Genomic DNA, 15,328 nt, shown 5'->3' with positions numbered 1-15,328 from the left:
AGCTCTTTGAGACCCTTTTGTGATTATAGGGCGTACAAATATTTCTGACTTAACCTTTGTGGTCCACTTTTAGCACGGCCAAGTGAGGGAGTCATCAATTAAATTTTGCTTTGCAATGCACATTGTTGCCAAGTACTGGACTAGAGTGGACCTGTATTGCCCTGGAAGTAAAAGTGACATGTTCTGTGATTGTGCTTCTGCCAAATATCCCTGTCAAGGCTTCTGTCCCAAGTTGGCAAGAAAACTGCATGAGATATCGAATGAGATTATCATTGTTTAAATTCAAATTTTGATCAATGACACTTAAGTCCAGTTCCCATTTCAGGAGTATACTTCCAGTATCAGTGGCACATTAGAAGAGCAGCTTAACTTGGTAGGCTGACCATTGGATGAACTGACAAGTAGCCTTCCTGATGACCTCTTATTTAAGTAGTATTTTTGCGCCATCTGAGTTTGAATTTGGATCTGGGTGGCACAGATACACCACTATAGTTAGGCCTTGGCATAATTCTCAGAGCAGGAATTTTGGTAAATGTGAGAACTGAACTCTCAACCCAAGGAACCAAGCCGGGGATCACCTGGAGACCTAATAGCCAGCAGACACCCCGCTGATCGCCGACACTTTGCCCGGCAACGACAAACGAAACCCGTCGGACGTTCATACGTGTGAACCAGCTGGACAGACTGTTTATTATTACGGCGCAGTCAGGGAGTGACAGGCGGAGAAAGCAACAGAGGGGAGGACGTTGACAGAGAGGAATTAAGACTGGCGGGATAGAAGGAACAAGGCAGGGGGCTCCGACAGCTACTTGGGTTTTGATTGTGTGTTTGTACAGACATTAACATGGAGCAAGGCAGGAAGGGTAACTAAAGGTAGCTAATGAAGAGGCGAAATTGGAAGAGCGGTGTGGGTTATTGGTTTGGGTGGGAGCTGCCGGCCGTCCCAGTGGGCTTCCTCTACCTCTGCTCCCCCTGACCTGCCAACTCCCCCCAACCGACCCCCTTGCCCTTGCTTACTCCTTGTTGATTAATGTGGGATGAGGCCAGCCCCTGAAAACAGAAGCTCTTTTCACTTGTTGTCACACTGGAGAGACGGAGGGGAAAACTGCGGCCAAATCAGGGCACAAACACACACACACACACTTGAAAAAACACGGTTTTTGAAGACTCCAGCAGGCCTTCATAGAAACGACAGCCTGTCAGCATTCTTTATGGCAGTTGCTCATTTTAGGTGTGTGTAATGATGGACAGATAGATAAAAAATTGGTTGATTGATTAATGGATCAATTGACCGATTGCTTGAGAAACCGATAAGATTGCTTGAGTGTGTACTTTCCTGCAATTATATTAACAGCCAGCGAAACCAGACATGCTTTTTCGTGGAAAATTGCAGGCGGGCACATACACTTACAATTTAATTATTTATTAGTCTCGGTGGGGAGACTGACTCACTAATCAAAGAATTTGCCCAAGCAAATTTTCAACACGCAAAAGTAGTTATTTCACCCTGACATCAATCACATTTTATAGTGTTTCCCCTGCAGAAGAAACCTCCTTACAACACATGCCTAGTGTTTTATATATAAGAGGTGCTCATTTATACATTTGGAAAGGCACGCGTCCTTGTATGTGCACATTACTAGCTTTCCTTCTTAACTTGACCATGGTAGCAGCAATGCCCGTGCACCATAACCGTGGGGCCTATAAAAGCTAACCACGCCTGATAAATGCAGAGACATAAATTCCACATCCCTGCAGCAGGACTCCCAATTCATCCATTCTGTGTACTTAACATACTGAGCCATGAAGCCAATGGAGCAGGGAAGTCTTGTTCTTCTGGTACACACATCTAGTCAAGCAAAGCAGCAGCGTGTAAGTGTGTGTGGATTTTGTTCTTTCCCCATGAGCCAAACGATAACATCAGTGTGTGCCATGTCCATTTCATCCTAACGAAGCAAAACCAACAAGAGGTGCGGAGTAATCCGCAACATTTTTTTACACAATTACACACTGCAGACAGGGAACTACAGTACCACTTAGTGCTCAACTCTTAAGTGGTCACCAATAGCAAGCCCTAGGCAAAAATGACAGGCAGTTTTTAAGAAAGACCTATATATTCCAATATGTCCCCCCCCCCCCAAATTCAAAAAGTTATGGCAATTTTCTAATCTCTAAATTGTAGATTCTTGTTTGCGATGGTAAAAGAGAACAAGCGGTACTAGTGGTGGCTGCCATTGTGAGTACAAATCCCTCAAAATGGGCCTGGCACAAGCAAAATATCGATACTTGGGATCAGTACTGGCAACAAAATATCTGTTTAAGACTGTTGGTATTGTTTTTTTCTTTTATTCCATACAAACACAAAACCTGCCCAAGTGGGGGAGTTCAAGTATCATGGAGTCTTGTTCACGAGTGAGGGTAGGAGATAGACAGGCGGATCGGTGAAACTTCTGCATGTATGCGGACACTGTAGCAGTCTGTCATGATGACTAAAGAGGTGAGCCGAAAGGCAACGCTCTCGATTTACGAGTCGATCTACGTTCTTGCCCCCACCCATGGTCATGAGCTGTGGTTTGTGGCCGTAAGAACAAGATTCCGGATACAGGCGGCCGAAAGGAGTTTCCTCCACAGGGTGTCGGGAGCCACTGCTCCTCCGCATTAAGAGGAGCCAGTTGAGATGGTTTGAGCATTTGGTTAGGATGCCTCCCGGACGCCTCCCAGGTGAGGTGTTCCGGGCATGTCCCATCGAGAGGAGGAGGCCCCGGGGACAACCCAGGACACCATGGAGGGACTATGTCTCTCGGCTGGCCTGGGATCGCCCGGAGGAGCTGGACAAAGTGGGCGAGGAGAGGGATGACTGAAAGGTTGTTTGTCTCTGTGTGGCCTGCAATTGGCTGGCAACCAGCAGAGGGTGTCCCCAGCCTACTCCCCATACGAAGCCAGGATAGGTACCAGCAGGCCTGTGACCGTAGTGAGGATACGTGGCTACAGAAAGTGGATGGATGGGTGGATATATCACTAATCATCTTTGTCAAACAAATTGTTAATTGAAGAACTGATTGATCCTTATCTTATGTTATTTTGTAAATAATTTATTATTGCTTGAAAGGCACATTTGTGGGCAATTTTTGTATTTGCATAATTCTACGTTACATTTTTACCACTTTTTTTTAACTTGAGTAATATTGTACTGTAATGAGTATACAATCATTGGCTATACTTCCTCCATCTGCAACAAACAAGCAAAATACAAAAAAACAAACCAAAAAAAACAAACGTCTTCTTTGACAAACGTCTCCTCACCGCATATTCTCTTGTTGCTCCCTGCCATGATTCTTTTATTTTCTACCAATGTGCCTCCCAGTCACAATATTATTAATGCCACTTGCCCTCATTCTTTCATTACATCTGAGGATGGGGAAACAAAGCGAGCTGAATTACTCTCTCAGTTCAATATTCACTGTTGGGATTAAGTTTGGAAAAATGCAATTAGATACAGTCAAAGTGATGTTTTATTTCTGGCTTTCGCTTCCGCTCGGCCATCTTCAACTTGAAGGTTTTTCACTGTGAAAATTTGAGAATGTGTCATGTACCTTTATTTCACTGTTTTTGTATTTTTAGTCTTACAATTCGAGATAAGGGCAAATGATTGTCTCATTATCACACTGATGAAATGTGATGAAATGAGAAAGCTACAAATAAAGCTTAGCAATTATAATCAATGAAACACTTAGTAATCAACTTAGTGATGGCTTGGCAAGTCATTTCCTTTTGTTTATGTGTGTTTCTTTTCTTCGCCCTTTCAATTTGTAACCTGGAACACTTTTAAGGATAAAAATGGGAGCAGGGAAGAATAGTGTTTTACACCAATCACACATTTCAGAGGTTGGGGGCTCGAATCCGAGCCTTCCTGGGTCTGAATGCTCATTATTGCTCCATCATTAAAATCTTCCATAGGTGTAAATGTGAGCATGACATTTTTTCTATATGTTCCCTGTGCTTAGCTGATGATTCGACATTAGTACCAAGGGCTCAAGTTGGAAAAGTCACATGACCAAACCCAGGAAACAGAGGAGCCACGACAGTCATTATCTGAGCCCAAAACATCTGTGATATCAGGGTGGGGGTTAGACAATCTTGAAGACAATCTTTGCAATCCTTGCGCCTTAAAGGATCCAACATGTAATAAAGTAAATGAAATCCCAACCTCTGCACCTCTGAAAGAAAAACAAAAAACATTTTTATTTCATGGTCTTGTGAAAATGCCCCCTGAGCAATTCTTTTGCTCTGCATTGCTGCATCTGCTTAATTAAAAGCATCATGTTTAATCATACTAACATGGTCAAAAAAACATTTGCTCCTACAAGCTCGAGAGGTGCATAACTTGTCAAATTTATATCCCCAAAAAGAAAGGGTGACTGGTGGGAACATTTCATTTCAGCCAACCATTTCTTCACCACATGAATAGAATAGAATAGAATAGAATAGAATAGAATAGAATAGAATGCTTTTATTTATCGTTACACACGTGTACCATGAGATTGATCATGTATCCTGCCAGGTGCGCTGGAGCCTATCCCCAGCTGACAGACCATCGTTGTACTATATCTGAACACCCACGGCTGTTGAGTATTTTGTGTGTCAGTGTTTTTTCCTAGCCTACTTCATGATCGACTGTCATACGAAAGACCGCTAACATAAGTCCTCCTAAAAGTCCAAATCCAACTTTCTTTTACCCACAGGTCATTAATGGATTTTTCAAGGACTTCTTTTCTTTATTTCCTTACAAGCAAGCTTCTCTTCTAAAGAAAAACATGGTCTTATTTCAGGACTCCGTTACGCGCCTGCGAGAAGGTGGGCTGGTTTTCCCGCCTCTAAATCGAGCGTGTCAAAGTCCACCTGCAGATGAAGGAGTTGTGCAATTCATCCATCTACGTCCGCCCCTCCGCTCCCATGTGGCATTGTTGGCGTGTGCAACACATTCTCATCGCAGGATGAATGGCCGACACACAAAGGGAGAGACTTTTGAAGAAGCGGCATCCTTACCCTGTACGTTCGACACGAGGGGTTGAACGCGTTTGTCCCGCAGACAAACAGGGCGTCGTCGTTTTGCTGCAGGAGGACTTTGATGAAATTGTGACATTCGTCCTGCAACACACGAGAAAGAGAGAGAAAATGAGACATTTGTCATTTATATAATTGAGAGGTTGAGAATGAAAGGCGCGCGCAGGGCGCCAATGAAAGGTTGTGTGGTTTAAAAATGACAGGCTGGCCCCTGTTTGAAGCACACCATTTAGGCGCGCAGCAAACTGCGGGCGTCTAATCATGACAGGCGGCATTTCCTCTCGCTACGTCAATGTCATGTTTACAGATGATTCTTAATGGCAGCACCAGGTTTTACCTCAACAATAATGAAAGCAAGTGGAGATGATTCAGGGAAAATACAATTATGCTGCCATTTGATGGAAAGATTATCTCTGATGTGCTCTATAAATTTTGACAGATGAAGGTTTTATGAACTGCAGGGAGTGTCTTATTGCATTGCATGGTCTTAATGTGTTTTGTGTGTGTGTGTGTGTGTGTGTGTGTCTACCTTGTGCTTCCCTTTCATACGGCACGTGTCCACGTCAGCCTGCCTTGACTTCCATGTCATTTTCTGCAGAGAAACATCAAATCAAGGCAAGGTCAAGACCATTAGGAGCAAAAAAGTAAAAAAATCATGGGAATTGAAAAAACACAAAAGCACACTGGATTGGGGACACTTGCTGGACAGCTCATTAGGTACACCTGCACAGTCACACAGTTCCAATACAAGAGGTTTATCTTTTGAATGGCAGTTTCATTTTGGGAGGTAGTAACTTGAGTAGGAGGCCTCATGGTGGAAAAATTGATTTTTGATTTTATGGGGTTTTTTTTTCTCGTCAATGATGGGGAAAAATGACTAATGACAAATCATAGGTGACCATTTTTGGGGAACTGAAAAGCATTTTGAAATACATGAAGCAATTTAGACAGAAATTGCTAGTGAATGCTAAAAGCTGATAGAAAATTTTGATTTGATTTATTGACTACATAAAAAGTTCACAACTTATCCAGTGTCTTAGTCTCTTAGAAAAAAATAGAAATAGAAGAAAAAAATCATGTTATCCAGTAAATGTACGAGTGAATTAAGTGTGTGATTGGTGTGAAAGGATTTAAGCGTGTGGAATGATGTAAAATGCTTTGGGATCTTGGAACGTACAAGAATGATTGTGAATTATTTGTTTGTTTTGCTTGATTTTAAGTTCAAGAATAACATTTTCATATCATAGCATTATATAGAATATTGAACAATATGGAATCACTGTGAAGAAAAAAAATCTAAAATATTTTAATTGTATTGTGGCTTATATTTAGATATTTGGATAAAGCAATTGTAGTAGGAATAAATTAAAGAGTTTAATGGTTCAAAAAATTTAGCGGTGAAAAATGAGGCAATTTTTGGTCAAATGTACGGATTTTTTCCCCCTTTTGATTGTATGAATAGTGAAAGTCAAATGGTGAAGTCATTGAGCAGGACATTTAAAATTTTGACCTGGAAAAAACATTTTGAATACCTAATTAGGATTAAATTGGAAATTTGGGGATGAAAACGTCAAAATGAGGGAAAACTGTGAAAGTTAGCAATGAGAAAAATAATAGCCTGAGAGGCGTGACATTTCGGGACATGCTACAGATGGACGGGTTTGAATTGGCCAAGAACTGTCAAAGAAATGGAATAGCAAAATAGATCAATAAATAAAGGTAGAACAGTAAAGTCCTAAGATAATTTATTATTTATTTGAAGTGATTTTCATTTTATTATTACATGGGGATGACCCCACCAAAATTTTACATCATTTTGTAGACCAAAAAAAAAAAAAAAAAAAATCTAAAAACAAAAAAAAAACTCAAATGTTAATTAGAGGTGTAAAAATAATACTGTCCTCTTTCTGTCAGAATGAATGGTGAAAGAAAACAAGAAACCAACACCAACTCTGAATCAGTTTGAGATCTAAAGAACTCTACCGTGGTGATTAGAGCTCATGGACTGATGGTTAGTCAGTGCAGAATGTACGCACACACACACACACACACACACAAACACACACTCACACACAATGGCCCTGCTTGTGGACCAGTGATAACCGACACAACATGCCAGTCAGCTATAAACACACGGCTACATACATCCGCTTTCATTGTCACACACACACTTATCAATCAATGCTAAACCTTGCTACACTATCAAGCACACATACACATTCATGCAAACACAAACACGCACATACAATCGCCCTGAGTGCCTACCACGATCACATGCAACCCGCCGCCATTGTGAAGGATGTTTAGAGCTGATTAAAGAGTCTCGGTCATCAATCAACGTGAGCCTTTCATGCGCTCGCTGCTCTCATTAGGGCCCATTGGTTGAGCTTTGCTATGGTGGACAAAAACGCTCTTATTTGAGTTTTAGCACAAGACAGCCGTGCTCCAAATTGTAAAAAAATAAATTGTTACTGATAAAAAAATATATATATATTTTACATCCTCCCCCCGCCCCCTCATCAAACATGCATGGCAGGTGCATTGGACATTCGAAATTGTCCTTAGGTATGATTGGGTGCGTGAATGATTGTTTGTCTCTGCGTGCTCTGCGATTGGCTGGCAACCAGTTCAAGGTGACTCCTGCCTACCGCCCAAAGTCAGCTGGGATAGGCACCAGCAGGCCCGCGACCCAATTGAGGATAAGCGGCTCTAGAAAATGGATTCCTTTGTGTCCACTGTTGTGCCTCACCTAGACAGCAAAGTTAATTCCATTCCTACTCAAGACATTATTAAAAAAGCCAGGATGTCTTCAAAAATCAGATAGCTACGGACCAAAACCAATTGTCCGCTACGGTGAACACAAATGAATAGGCTGGGTCTGATTATATCCTGAGACCCAGCCAATATATTTGGCATATCCTCCAGGGATCGAGTAAATAAGTTTGTGTCCACAATAGTGGACATTTTTTTTTTGGGTTCTAAATTTTTTGTCTGCAATTTCCCACAGCGCCCCAAATGTTTTTTTTGCCCATTTTGTTGCCTTTTTCTCTGTGACGGATGCACACTGCATGCAACGAGGGTCTCTTAACCGACCACGCTATCCCACTGTCAGATTTTTCTTTCCCTCTTCTTAGTTTTCCACCCATCTCTGTGCGACACTCCTGCCCTCATGGCTGACAACAAAGTACTCTAAAGGCTAGCCAAGAGAAAATGCTTTTTGGGGTGTAGGCATAGCCAGTCAGTTAACTGCTTGTCACAATTTTATCTAAAAAAAAACAAACAAACACTAATTTGAACAGTGCCAATCAAATTATATGCAGTGGGTTTAGGAGTGTGATCTCTAGGAATCTTTATCTGAGCAAGCTTAAATGCCACCAGATTTCTTGTTGTTGCACAGCGAGAGTTATATTTTATTTTATTTTGTGTGTGTGTGTGTGTGTGTGTGTGTGGGGGGGGGGGGGGGGGGGTGGTCCTTGTTGGGCCATAACTGTAATGGAATAAACAGGGGAATAAAGATAATAAAAAACAGAACAAACAAACTGCAAAAATCTATACTGGGAATGATTTTAATTTTGCTAAAATCTTTATCTCTTGTTGTCCTGATGGACTAAATCTCCCAAGACATCTCGTCTCATGGGATTTGTGTCTCCTCCCACCACTACTGTAGGTATATAGGTGATTATGGAACGGTGAATATCACTTCATTCTGAGGGAGGGCGATGGAGAGCCTGCATGTTGCATCTGAGGATGCAAATGCAGGATCTTATCTCATCTCCGCCTCCACCTCCGACATTGTCTCTCTGAGCTTGGATGACGCAGGCGCTCACTCGCTGATTGATTGGATAATCTACTTAACGGGGTCAACATGATGCACGCAGCGAGTAAGATGCCCACGTAACCCATACACACCCACACAAGAAGTGATTAGGGTTACGTAGTCAGCGGCAGCAGAACAAGGCGTCCTCCAAGTTGGGCGCACGTCTTACTTACTCACCTTAGTGAAAAAGATCTCGTCATTCGTGGCGGTGTCCGTGTCCACTGTGTATATGTGATCCCTGCAAGACAAAAGACAGATAGATATAGAGTGAGAGGGTCAGACAGTTGAAAAACTCAACAAACAATAAATCCATTTGCTCCATGCTCTTTCTTCCCCGCAGCCAGAAAATGACCTCAAAAGATGGAGCTTTGTGTAAACTTTGGTCAAACTTAAAACAGACATATGACAATAGACAAAAGGAGGCCAGGGCGAATTTGCTCTGTCAGACAGAAACAGTCAACAAAGCTTTGGAGTGCCGCGGCGCGGGGCCGCAGGACAAAAGCCTCTTTGTCCCAGAGGAAGAGCTCCAGTGGGGGTGAGGCATGTGGGGGAAGGAGTTGGGGAGGTAGTGAGGTGGCGAGACGAGAGGTGCCAAGTCACTCAGAGCTGTTCAGGTCAATTAAGCGCACTGTGTTTGAGCTACAGGAAATCCATACCAATGCCCATTACGGCGTTGACTTGAAGACTTATATGCGTGCGTGTGTGGAAGGCCCGGAAATTAACGAGCCCCTGCTGAATCGTTCCTATACATACATGGACAAAAGTGTCGGGGCACCTGGTCGCTTTGTGAAAAGGAAGGAAGGCTTTCGAGGAGGGTTTTGAGTGTTTCTGGGGGATTTTTTGGGGGTCCATTCCACCTGGAAAAACATTTCAGATTAAATTCTAATGGTGTTTTTAGAGTGGGGTTGAGGTCAAGTTGTTGACCACCACACTCATGCCTCCAAGAACCTTGCTTTGTGGATTGGGGACACAGTCATGCTGAAATAGGAATGGGACACCCATAATATGAACCCAGTAAGAACAGAATTCTCCAGAATACTGTAGTATAATCCATACCGTGATTTTTTTTTTTTTTTTAATTCATTGATTGATTGTGTGATGTGTCCCTAGCGGCGTGCGGCATTTTCACAAAAACAGAAGATGGGTTACCAACCACTCAAGTTGCATAGCTGAAAAACTAGAATACAGTGGGTCCCCGTGTTACGAAATTAATTCTTTTCGCGGTTGGGCTTGTAAGGTGAATTCACCGTACGGCGGGCAATCTAAAGCATCTCCTTCATGTGTCGGGAACAGAAAATAAGAGTAATTATCTAAAAATGCCTGCAGATGGAGACAAAACAACACAAATACAGCCAACCCCCTAGGGTCATGACAGTTGTTTTTGTCACAAAGCTGGGAAAATACCGTAAAGAGGGGACAAAAAAGCTCAGTATTCCACATCGCAACATAAAAAAAATAAGCCAGGGACGCTGTAACACGGGGGTCCACTGTATGTACAGAATATTATCATAAATTATACCAGCAATATTTTTGATTAATTTAAGGCAGGATATAAATCCAAGTAATTATAGTGATGATGATCATCATCATCATTGTTATTGTTCTTTTTGTTTGTTGTTATTGTTTATAAAGACATCATACTATTGTAAGGACACACTTGTTTACTGATTAACAAAGCAGCCGAACAATGCCTTACTCGAAAAAGACAGTAAAAACAATTACAGACGAGTTTCTGTATGAAAACCACTCTGAATAAGGTTTTTTTTTTAAATATTGCTGAAATTTTCATCCTTATTCTCGTCCTTTTTCAATGAATCCCATTTATGTAATTAAAAACTGGCTGTAGTGAAGCACTCAACTACATGTGCCCCATTACGCTTGTCCATATAGTGTGGGGCATATGGATGAAGTAAGGGGTTAATAACATCTCAGACAGAAAAAAACCCACCTACTTATAATAAAGAATTAGGGTAGAGAGGGACAGGGGGTTTGTAGCTAAGAAGGGGTACATTAGGTGTCAAACTGGTGGGAACAGAAGGAGGATTTACCCCATTCACGCACAGAGATGGCTTTGCCCGAGCGCTCACTATGCGTTAATTGGCTATTTTCAAACAACGTACGTAAAGAGCATAGTCACGTAAGCCACATCTTAATTATGCTCCAGCTCCGAAACCTGCACTCAGCCCGCCTTGTCCTGCCTCACTGTCTCATCAACGAAATCGAATAAAGTCTTGGGAGGGACGTGCATTTTGAAATGAATCCGCTTATATCGCTTTCTTGGGAGGGGAACGAACTTCATGAGGATGAAACCCAGTCTGCTGTACATTATCAGCCTTGACGTTTAAATTGAATAATTAATCTTCGGGAGCAGTTGAAATTAGTGAAGCAAGGCTGCTGCACAAGGAGGACATATTCCCAGTGAGATAAAAATCTCTGTTGGTGGTTTTTATTTTGTCACAGAGGGAAGTTAAAAGGATGACGTCTTACTAAATATGGGTGCATACATTCCCCATTTCTTAAATGGAAATGACGTTATGTGGTGAGAAAAAGATTAGTAAATGTTTTGTCCGTGGTGTACTCTACTCTTTTATCACTCCAACAGCAATCACAAGTCGCCTCCCATAAATCATTTGTCTGTTGTGGTACTAAGACTGACCTTTGAGAGGCAACACTGTGTCACAGGGAATCAAAACTGCTCAAAGTACAAATATTTGTCATCGTAAATATAGCTGTTTGATCATGAGATATGTGATATAAAAACATGTATTATATCCAGGGGGGCACGTAATTTTATTTGTGGGTTAATAGTATGAGTAACAGGATGTAGTTTATGGTATTCAGCCATTCTTTCATGAAAAAGTCTTCCTCAATGTCTTTCTCAGTGTCGCTCCCTCATTAAGTCTGTGTGCACATAGCGGCGTCACTTTATTCAAACCTACGCCCTCGAAAAGTCCATCAGTTATGGTTTGAGCGGTTCGTTTGGGACCTGGTTTAATTAGTCCCAGGAAGTCAGAGGTAAATCCCCCCTCACTGTAGGGTGACACGATAAACCCTCTCATTCATACGTTCGCGAGAATGATATGCATCCCCGACAGCCAGTCCAAACAACTTCAGTAAAAAACAAATATCTTCAGAATATCAAGACATGAGGATGTGCATGCTTAGCTTCATGAAAGGTGACTGGTTTTCCTTGCCTATGTCATTGTCATCAAGAGACAAAGAGCAAACGCTTCCCTCCTGTTAATTGACACTCTGTGTACAAATATATATTACTGTTTAAGACATGATTCTACCAATTCATTTATAAGTTTAAATGACTACTCTATGTATTCACCCATTGTAAATGAGACATGCCATGATCTTATCTACGCAAACTTTCCACAAATTACACTTGGTTTGTTTCCGAAAGTTTAGAAAACATTGTATTTATTTATTTTTTAAATTGAATTGGTTGGTAGCCCCCACACAAGCGCGGTTTGAACTTCCAGGAACTCTGTCACGTGGCGCAAGCCACATGCGTTGAAGCGGACATGCACTGTGTCAAATCCACGGATCAGTATGTGCAATACATGAGTTACACAGAGCCTGCATTGTTCCTGCAGTTTGTCACACAACGTAGTAAGACGGCAATAAGCTATTGCATCTCAGTTAGCTTGTTTGTTCACCATAAGTTGCGCTATATTCACATGCTCTTTTCACAGTAATCAAATACAGGCTGACTGACTGAAAATATTTGACCCTGTATCAATTACACCGGTTGTGTCTGCTTGCTGAGGAAATCTTGCACCACATTTAAGCGTGCTTCAAGCCATGGCACATCTTGGAGCAACTTTTCAGAAAAAATAGTTCAGCTCAGACTCTGTTGTTGTCATGGGTGAAAGTTAGGTACAGTACGCAAAAGCACGAAGTGAAGCACACGGCGTTACACATCAGTGATTTCTGACCCGCAAGCATACCAGTTATGTGCATGCCTGATTCTAGATCCTTGTATGGTTCATATTTTTATTTTGTTATGTGAGGTATTGAGTAAGGACTGGCACAGTGGTAGACTGGTCAGTAGGTCTAATCACTTAGAATCGTTTCTCTGAGATATCTAACAAGCTAGTCTTCATTGAAATTGAGTTTAAACGGAAAAATAAGCAATAGTTAGAGTTAAGCTAGAATGCGTAAGGTTGAGTTTGACTATCAGAAATGATAAACGAGCACATTATATCAACATTATTGGGGTCAAGACCTAAAAATCTGCCTACAAAGACTTTCAGTAGAACAATACTGTCATTGCATTGCATTAGTGTGGCTAATTTATCTGTTTAATGTCCAGGCTTCCTGTGGAGTGTTTTTCCTAGTTTTCAATGCCTGTGTCACCTCACCAGCAGTAAAAGTCATCATAAAAAATGGCAACAATAAGGGTAAATACTTAGCAAAAAAACATCAAAGGAGAGACTGAAATTAAGACTAAAATGAGAACGTGAAATGACGATGATGGATGGCATCAATATCATCTTCAGTTCTTTCTCATACAGTTCAGCAAATTGTGGTCTTAACTTATTTTGAAATATGCTCAATTTTTATCAAAATGACATAACAAAATCAAAAGTGATTAAATCAGAGGCTTGCTTGGCAGATTTAGTGTGCTCTCTTGTTTTTTGTTTTTTACCGCCTGCAATTTTACAACGCCTCATGAGCAATATGTAATTGACTGCACCATAAATTTGCAGCTTGGCTCCCCACGCGGGGCCTCGACTGTCCCGACTTGCAGGGCCAAGGCCTTCCAGCTACGTGGGTTCACTCTCCAGTGGAGATTAGCTTCAGCCAAGAACATGAGGCATCTCCTAAACATCCTGACGGGGGACGGAGGAGGACAATGGAGCGGCTGTGTCAACAGCCACTCGCACAAACATACACACGCATGCCCCCGTTCGCCTTATCCCAGCTGCACCTGAATATATAACTCAGAGGTTGAACACCATTCGGTCAGCCATAAAGTGTCGCAACCTGTTAGGCGTGTAATAAAACAAATTCAGAGATTGTTACAAATGGATTTAACTTGATTATTGCTTATGTATCATTTAAATACACAGTCTTTTGTAAGATTACATTTAGGCTTTGGTGGACCACAAAAAAAATGACAGGGCCTTAGGTTTGGTGTGGATGTTTTAGTGGTAAACTAACTTCCTAGAACAGTAATTTAAGTTGGAAAGAACTTTTATATTTTATAACACATCTTGCTCAGGTCATGGGGATCTGGAGCCTGTCCCAGCTCACTTTAGATGAAAGTTAGGCGATAATTATGTATCTTTGCTCATCAAGCTATGGCAGCGATGCGCAGTATTTGTGACGGGTTGAAATACTAGTAAACGCTTTTCAATTAGATGTGCAGAAGGTACAAACTTAACCTGTGTACCCACTTGTCGCTCTTCATACAAGATAGTAATAGCTGTGTTTAACTAAATGTCTGCTCAGCGTGTCAATGAATGAGTTAATTGTAATTGAGAGAAAAATATTATCAGCATCATTTTAGTATATGGATGAATAATTTGTCACCCATACATCTTTTGTACTGCCATCCTATTCCATGAATATATTGTACTATATATATATATATATATATATATATATATATATATATATTTTTTTTTTTTTTTTAACATGATATATGTGTGGGGGCATATTGAAGTTTGGGAAACACTGGATCTGAAGCCCAATGATTACATAATTTTAAAATTAGTGCGTTATGAACAAACCATGCCAAAAACCACAGGATGTACGGTTCAATTCACTCAGAGAGAATTAAATAATAGCTGCATTTGACATGTGCTAAATAAGCTTCATCGCCTGCCAGTTTGACTCACTCACTGCGGGCATCCCATTTCCCGAAATTCGGCAAACAGAAATGCTCGAGTAGGACGGGAAGGCATGCGGATCTCCTTTCAGACACAAATACGAGACCATTGTGAATGAGACAGTGAGGACGAGCTGAGTGATGGCAGGAGACGGTGGGCGAGCGGGCGGGGCCAGAGTGAGCGATGGATGTGGACATGAAGCCATGAGAACACAGGGGGTTTGTAGTGGAGGAATGTCGTTTAGAGATTTTCGTTTGAGGTCCGTCCGCTGGGGCTTTGTCAACCTATTCTGCTTCTGGTTTTGTTGCCTTTTGTGCCTACTGATACCACAGGTGGGAAGTAGCAAAGTTCAAATATTTCATTCCTTAGATTTTTCGCTGGCAGACTTGAATTTTCATTATTTTCTTAACAAAATTTTTCTAACCCTCTTCTAACCCTGCTACTTAAAACGTGAAAAGAAAAACCCCGACCGCAGTAACATGGATGATGGTAGCATTCTGACGAGCAAGATTTCCCATTCATAGACTTATCTAATAGGATAGTAAGATTTAAGAATGATTTGTGGTTGTGTTTTCAAACATCAGTTTCAAAACATGATTCAAGC

At 41.4% G+C, this 15,328-nt stretch overlaps 1 protein-coding gene across 3 annotated transcripts in view; it reads right to left on the bottom strand.

Annotated features, from left to right (window-relative positions):
• sema6a (sema domain, transmembrane domain (TM), and cytoplasmic domain, (semaphorin) 6A) overlaps window positions 1–15,328 on the bottom strand; it is a 133,705-nt gene that overhangs the window by 52,326 nt on the left and 66,051 nt on the right. For all 3 annotated transcript variants that reach the window (XM_088410900.1, XM_088410906.1, XM_088410915.1), the window contains exons 4-6: window positions 9,059–9,119; window positions 5,594–5,656; window positions 5,047–5,148 (exon numbers count right to left, since the gene is read on the bottom strand). In XM_088410900.1, coding sequence (XP_088267026.1) covers window positions 5,047–5,148; window positions 5,594–5,656; window positions 9,059–9,119 — 226 coding nt within the window. The remainder of the gene's footprint in view (window positions 1–5,046; window positions 5,149–5,593; window positions 5,657–9,058; window positions 9,120–15,328) is intronic.

The sequence above is a fragment of the Hippichthys cyanospilos genome, chromosome 1 (assembly GCF_059441005.1).
Source record: "Hippichthys cyanospilos isolate Australia breed blue-spotted pipefish chromosome 1, RoL_Hcya_1.0, whole genome shotgun sequence".
Taxonomy (NCBI): domain Eukaryota; kingdom Metazoa; phylum Chordata; class Actinopteri; order Syngnathiformes; family Syngnathidae; genus Hippichthys; species Hippichthys cyanospilos.
Note: the sequence above shows the minus strand (reverse complement) of the source record. Positions and strands in the feature narration are given on the sequence as shown.